This window comes from Poeciliopsis prolifica, unplaced genomic scaffold (genome assembly GCF_027474105.1).
Source record: "Poeciliopsis prolifica strain line A6 unplaced genomic scaffold, Auburn_PproV2 SCAFFOLD008, whole genome shotgun sequence".
Lineage (NCBI taxonomy): Eukaryota > Metazoa > Chordata > Actinopteri > Cyprinodontiformes > Poeciliidae > Poeciliopsis > Poeciliopsis prolifica.
Genome location: NW_026562383.1, coordinates 5625809 through 5633489, shown reverse-complemented (window position 1 = coordinate 5633489; position 7681 = coordinate 5625809). Strand labels below are relative to the sequence as shown.

Sequence of the window (7681 nt, the reverse complement as noted above, 5' to 3'; positions counted from 1 at the left end):
AATGAAGCAAAGCCTTTGAGCAACTGGTTCACCCTCTTGCTTGTGGTGGCACTGCACCAAGAACCACAAAAGGGAACGACCCAAGAACATCTGGACAAGCAACCCAAAATGGGGTGGAGTCAGGTCATAGCGGTTGTGGAATTTCTCCTTTGTCTTTGGCAAATGTGCCAAACAAACATTCTTCAACAATGGGCTCAGCATGAGCCATTTCTCCTGACAGTGATATATATTCACATATATCTTGGTTGCATTTACCCACAATGCTCTGTCCTTTCGTCCTTCCTGCTTTTGAACCCGTCTCTGGTCTGCTTGGCCTTCACAGACTTTACGTCAACCGAGACCCAGTTTGAACGCCGATCAGTTTGCTTCCTTTGGTCTCCCTTGGAGTTCGATTGTGAGTTCACATCTCCCCAAACAAAGCCAAACAAACTATAGGTGAATTAAATCAGACTAAACAGGGCAGGTGAGCACCCGTAGAGGCCGCCGCGTGATTTGCTAAGTCACTATTTGCAAATAAAGCAGCTGTATTCAATGCAGTTACTCGAAAGCGTACGTCTGAGAACCGTTATTTATTGTTGGGTAATGAATGGCAATTCTGGTTAGTAGAAAATAATTTGAAACCACTGTCACAGTTTCTCTTGCATGAGTTATGAAACGAGTACATAGCATTTTGTGCCATAATGTCACTATCGCCAGCTGAGCCTACATGAGGAAACACAAATGTCTGCCAATCGCTGAAAAAATGGTTAGTCATGTTTACTTTAGAACCGTTGGGTAACCAGAGAGCTCCTCAGTATGTGGTCCAAGGTCAGGGACCAGACAAATGGAGACACAGTCAAGTTTCAAAGTCCCTCAACTTTGGAACCAACATCTTCAAAGTGAAATGTGCTGTAATTGTCGCATTTTGTTTTCATGCTCGATTTATCTTTTGATCTATCAGGATTTTAAGTATCTTAATACCTTTGATCTTACTATAAGGCTGATGTTATACACATTCTGCATTTGTTGCATACAAATGATCTTGCTTCCAAACTTTTGTAAAATGTGTCTAACCCTAACACTAACCCAAATGTTTTGGAGTTTTTTCCCTTTAAAAAAGGCATCGACTGCCATCGACCCAAAATCTAGGAAACATCTAATCTGAGATAGTCTTAGTAAAACCTAGTTATCTCTCTTTTTTTTGAACAAGCACACTTGCACATATATAGGGGAACATCTCTGTTCCTCTTCCTTCTCATGTATCCCTGCTCCTGTCAATTAACTGTACCAGCAGTTTTGATCATCACACATCAGTCACTTCTGAAAGAGGATACACGCAAGGCGGCGCACAAGCACACACACCGTTACCTCCGGCTTTTGTTACGAGGTCAACCCGTTGGACGTCATTGTGAAGGAACAGGCTCTGTGGAGGGCTTCAGAGTGTGTGTGGGTGGTGCACATTGGGGAAGAACAAGCGAGTGATCAAAGCCAACAGGTCTGTCTTCGCCAGAGGTCACAGGAGGTGACAGACATTCACAGAAGGACTCTTCAGGCGATGAAGATTCCCTCTTCATTGCCTGTTCAAGTGAATGAATAATCAATGGCATTCTTCATTCCAACAATCACTTCAGCGGAGGAGAAATGGAAAGTAGTCTTTTAAGTGTTGTCTTTTAACGACACTGAGCATAAATAGAAAAAACTTACATGGACTTGTTGTGACTTTGACTTTTTTTGTTGTTACTTTTTGGTATTTAGCTAGAATTTCTTAGTTTTTTTTGTTTAGGTATTATGTTTAAAATTTGCTGCCTTTCTGTGGATTATTGACATCTTGGACAAAGTAACAAGTGAATACTTGAGTCAAGGTGTACTGACTCAGGGGTCAGTACAGTGTGGGTCGCATACACACCAGGAATCCCTGAGAGTCATGACAGCTTTCCATCAAACACCTGCAGAGAACCTTCACACACCTTGAAGTACCAGGATGCCACCCAACAATTTGATTTTTTTTTTATTTGTCAAGTGCATTTAAATAATATAAACGCAAAGCTGGGCAAAGCTAAAAATATCCATACATTGACGTTTTGCGTGATTGAGCTGATGAATTTGTCGTTTTTGGCCCATTTCTGTTTGTAGAGTCAACTTTAAAACAATCTAAAATCATTCTACCTTCAGAAATACGTTTCATTTTATGTCTGAATGTGTGGAAATGATACGACAGACCTTAATGTTATTTCAGACTTGTTCAGTCAGTTTTCCACAAAAAAGACTCTCCCAAAGGTATTATTGGACAAATCTAAAACGTTATAATCTTCCAGAGGTGCAGAAAATATGTTCACCTTTAACTTTAATCTGCCTGCGTGACTGAATTCAAATCAATTTGAATTTTTTCCAAAAACCTGTCATTTACTCAATGCCTTAAAGGTTTCTGCCTTTAAACTGCAAAAGTCTTTCTTCGTTTCTTATTCCAATTCCAACCTGTAAGTGAACTAAGGGCTTGAATAGAGCGAAGGAGCTAGCAGCTGTCAGAAATACCAGGATATGAGGCTCGGTTCCCACAGAGAGTTTAACATCACTGTTCTCAGGTCAGGAACAAGTTGAGACAGAGAGAGTCTCTCTAAATTAAGACTGAAATTTCCTGATTACAATCATTTCAAGCATCCATGTCAGAGCAGATTACTAACCAGTATGTCATCTCCCTGACACACACACACACCCACAAACACATACACACACGCACACACACACACACACACACATACGTGTTTCCGTCGATCATGAGGACTACTACTTTTTTTTATCAAATTTGGGGACTAGCCTTTCTAGTGGTTCTAAAAATCCAGAAACAATATTTTACACTATTTATAGCTGTATTAACCTATACACAGCTTGAAATAACTCAATTTCAAAAGTAGATTCATCAACTTTGTCTGGGCCATGATACAGGGGGACTCATTAACTTCCAAAAAAACATGTTTGACGAGAACCAGATTAAAATATTATTTGCATAAGTTACACATACTAACTTACCTAGTGGGGACCTTTGTTCAAATTCTTGAAATATTACATCTGCCTTATTAGATTTTAACAGAATGAGCTATAACTCATCACTAACATCAGAAAATTATTACATAAAAACAAATAATTGCAAAACACCTTTTTAATTAACATAGGCAAAAAGATGCTCAGTGGCTGTAAAAAAAAACCTAAATAATCTTATCTTAAAAGTATTAAAGATGAACCTCCACTTCAGGTTTTTCAAATAAACAAAACAATGAAAAGACAAACAGTGCTTCTTCTAAATTAACACTGAAGCAGTATGTAAAAGACACATTGAACAAATATTTGGAACTTTAATTGAAAAAGAAATACTACATATATAAAACAAGCCTATTTAATTACGCTGAAGCTTCTTCCTGTTAGTTGTAATGCGGTTATGAATGAAAAATTTCACATTTTGCCATGTTCGATTTTTTAAAGCCACTGGTTCTGCCTTTAAGCATTTTTCACAGTGATTTTTTCCTGGCACCGTGAAAGATTTTATAAAAGCACCCAGGTGTTTCTCGACGGCATGAACTTCGTCTTCAGTCCACGGTGTTTTCTTTGCAGGTCTTCTGCCTTAAAAAGACCAGATAAGCAAACTGAGAAACCTCAGAGCTCATTTAACAATAAATGCATTTATTTCTAAATACTGTTCAATGGCAATAAATAATGAACAGCACAGCACAAAGCATACTATATTAATTGATAGTAATAAACTTTTAAACTTAGAATGACTGTAATCCATACCATTGAAATACTTTTTATAAAAATATAGATGGGCAAAATAGTCAATAACATACCTTCACCTCATGAAACATTGTTTCCAGAAAATGTTTCAAATGTGACAGCCATTTTAGTTATTTTACTGACCAGCATTGTCCAAATACTGTGTAGACTTGCACTTGTTAAAGTACTATTTTTTTGTGATTTATGTCAAAAACCTGACAAACATGTGTCTGGAGTGTACATTCGGAACTAAAACTGTAACTTTGTCATGATGTGTTGTGTTAAGGTGAACTCAAATGCGGAGAGGCAGAGGCAGCTTGTAGATGAAAAATGTTTAGTGAAAAAAAGATTAAAAGACACATAAACACAGAAAACACATGGAGCCAGAGTCAAACAAAAAAATAAACAAACGCGTCAGCAGAATCGAACAGGGAAGTAAAGGAATTTACTTCCCTGTTTACCGAGAGTGACAGACCGAGCTGTTGACTAGAAGGTTGCAGGTGTGAGGGGCGAGGAAGAGCACGCAACATGGTAACTAGAAAGTGATTCTAAGGCCCACTCCAAATACTCAATGAGTTGTGAACTGAGTCTAAGCACACAAGGGTTGTATAAGATTACCTTTCGAGCAAGGTCTTGTGGTGCTGCCTTTCAATGGTATCTCCTCTTGATCATCATCTGTTGGGGATGATGGTGGTGGTTTACATTTCTTGGATGATGGTGGTGTCATTTCATTTCTATTTTGAGGAAGGGTTTCCACTTCTGATGGTTCTACAAAAATTAGAGTAGCATGTTTTTCATGTTAACATTTACTGTGAATACAGCAATTCAGATCTTGTGTTGTCCCAAGGAAAATAAAATAAATATTTGTTAAAAGAAAAATCAATTTTAGAAATATATCAAATTCTTAAGAGTTAGGACATTCTATAAGAACCTCAATCTTTCCATTTGGTTTCAAACAACTCAACTGTGTGCTTAAGCCAGGTCATACATAAAGTGAAAGAAAACTAACAACAACTTACTCTAAAATACCTAATATTGTATAGTAACTTTTCAAAAATCTTACCAATAGCAGAAGAGATTTCCTCATCCACAGCATTGTTGTCATCATTGTTGTCATCATTGGTGTCATCAGAGTTTATGTTTTCTGTTTAACCCACAAAAATTGAAGGATTTATTAAATCAGTTTTGCCAGATTTGGCAAATCATCTAACAACTGGGAAGTTTTTTTTGTTATTTTGTAGTTAGAATTTTTCTTAGATGAGCGGACAGGTTAGGAGTCTGGTCAAGTTCTGAATTAACCTATTGAAAATATATTTTAACCAATAATTTATAATAATTAACTCATTGCCCTCTGAACTGCATTGGAGAAGAGTCTAATTCATTATGATACGGAAATTGGCTTGTTGCGAGCTTGACATTTGTGCGTGTGGAGGAACATTCCTGTCCAAACTTTGAGTGGTGAGACTACAGCCCGGACAATTGGCAGGTGTTTAGAACATCGTGAAAACAGCTTCTGGGAAGCAGTTTGACCAGCTACAGTCTCTATAGCCTGTATTAAATGTTCAGTAATTTTTAAAGCTGCAAATGATACACAGAACAAAGGACAGATAAACATACCATCCGGGTCTATCTGAATTTCATCCAAGTTCTTGCCATGAAACTCTGCCAATCTTCCATTTTCTAAGGCCATCAAAACTTTGCTGATCTTGGCAAGTTGTAGGGTCTTCTCTGGAAGCTTGTAGTACTCACGATGAATACGAATGTCATGCCCCAGAAAGGTTGCCAGTTGATCCATTTCTGTATTAGTCATATTCAAGACAGTTGAAAGGGTTGCAGCATGTTTTCGGAGTTTGGTAGATGTCAGCGACCTCGGACACTTGGCACCACAGGCTCTTGCAAAGTCACGGAGGCAGTCTGAACCTCGGAAATGTGTCATGGATTCTGGTCTTGCAAACAAATACAAGTTGTCTTTTAAAACGCCACAGGCTTCTCTCAGTTTAACGAGAAGTTCTAAAGCAGAGAGCATTTTAGGAGTTAGCAGAATCGGAACTGGCCGCCCTCGTTTTCTTCTGGTGACAATCCTTGAGAAGTGCTGGCAGAGTTTTTTTTCCACTTCAGTGAGTGCCCAGTCAACATCTTGGTGATGGTGAGACGTACCTCTTGATAAAAAGGCCTCCAAAGGCATGCTAGAAACTTCTCTTTCTCTACGTCGGTTAAACAGAATAATCTGGGCCAGCAATGACTTTGTCAACCTGATCCAAGCTTCTGTAGAGGGACTTTCAGAGAGCGAACAGCAGCATTCATCTTGGATTTGATTCAGATGTGCATGCAGTTTTTGGACATCTTCAGTAAAGGGCATGAGAGTTGGTACATTCCACTTAGATCCTCTGATGTTTCTTAGGGCAGTAGCGCAGATTAACTCATTCCATTTCTCCTGATGGACATCGTGAAACCCACTGGCCTTTCTCACAAGTTCTGAGTTGTTCGAGATCAAACCCTGTGCCTTTAGGAGTTCGCTAATTTTAACTAAAGAATTTCCAAGTTTGTTAGCCAGTGATGGGATCTTGAACATGATTCTTTCACTATCAAATCCACATGTCAATTGGACTGCTCTCACAGTCTCCATGTAGTTTTTTGGATCTATGAGTTCTTCCATTTTTTTTAACGTTGTGCATTTCCTGGCATTGTACATCAAATTTCCCAATTCTCTCATCTTTTCACGTACACATAGTTGATTCCTAACTGAAGTACCACCCTTGTTCAGCAAATGTTGCCCCAACTCAGTAATTACAGAGTCATTCTTGACAATATCTGTAATTGGACCAGGATTAATTGCACTGATTATTTCCCACAACGTTTTGCCAATGTTGGAAGGTATGCCACCAACATAAGTACAGAAGGATTGCACACGATTTTTTCCTGGTTTTACACAGGCTGATTCTGGTCTAAGAGCACAACTCCGCATGTGGCGCCATAGTACTTTTCTTGTAAAAAGACCTTGGCAATATGCACAGTGCATGAAGTCTCCACTCTTCATTTCTTCCTTTGGTCGCTTGAATGGCACCAACAATCCACTTCCTGATTGCATCACATTGGCATTGTGAGCATAGTTTCCTTTATTCCGGATGAAATCTAGATGTTGTTTTCTCTCCTTGGAACCCTTTGGAAAGCTGAGTGCTTTAGCCACTTCCATTTTATCTTCATGTACTTGCTGCAGATGTCTTGCCATTTTGGAAAATGGTTTGCAGCAGTACAGACAGTAATGCTTTTTGTCGTAGACCCTTTTTCCTCCCTTCTTTTGGTATGCACCAACAACTACAGAGCATGATTCATTGCCAGAACTGTCTGCAACAAACTTGACAGATGTACTTTCAGATTCCACAACAGTTTCTGAAGATGAAAACTTGCTAATCAAATCTTCCTGGGAATCATGGGGATGGATATCTAATTCCTCACTCCCAATATCGCTTTCCTCAGCAGAATCAGGAATGTATTCTTCACCACTACCCGAAGTTGAGTCAAAAAGTTCGCCAGAATCTTCAAGATCCACATTTTTCATCTAAAAAGGACAGAAACGTTAAATAGGCAGTTTTATTTTTAAACATAGTTCTTCTCAGTTTCTAATTGAAAAAAAGAGGAAGAAAAACTTACAATGACACTTTTAGTACGACACAGTCTAGGTATGAATTTGTTTTCATCAAAACACTGAGCGAAATTCTGGAACAGAGAAAGACATGCTTGTTTCAGCAAAAAATCTAGAGCCATGAAAACTTAAAAACTGTAAAATAATTTGATTGAAAAGGAGATTTGATATTAGGGAAATTTAAGAGTCTTGATTGTAAAAAGTTTATGGCAGATGATTTTTTCTTAGAAAGACAATAGCTAAAAGTTGTTATTTCTTAACTTTCACAGAAGTTAAGAAATAATTTATGATGAA

General features: G+C 38.3%; 1 protein-coding gene across 1 annotated transcript; it reads right to left on the bottom strand.

The window, feature by feature from the left end:
* Positions 1–3234: 3234 nt before the first annotated feature.
* LOC129362132 (uncharacterized) lies at positions 3235–7289 on the bottom strand. Its single transcript, XM_055033488.1, has 4 exons — positions 5362–7289; positions 4808–4888; positions 4363–4512; positions 3235–3594 (listed from the first exon to the last, which is right to left on the bottom strand). Exons 1-4 carry the CDS (start codon positions 6971–6973, stop codon positions 3371–3373), a joined length of 2067 nt encoding a protein of 688 aa, XP_054889463.1. The 5' UTR covers positions 6974–7289; the 3' UTR covers positions 3235–3370.
* Positions 7290–7681: the final 392 nt, after the last annotated feature.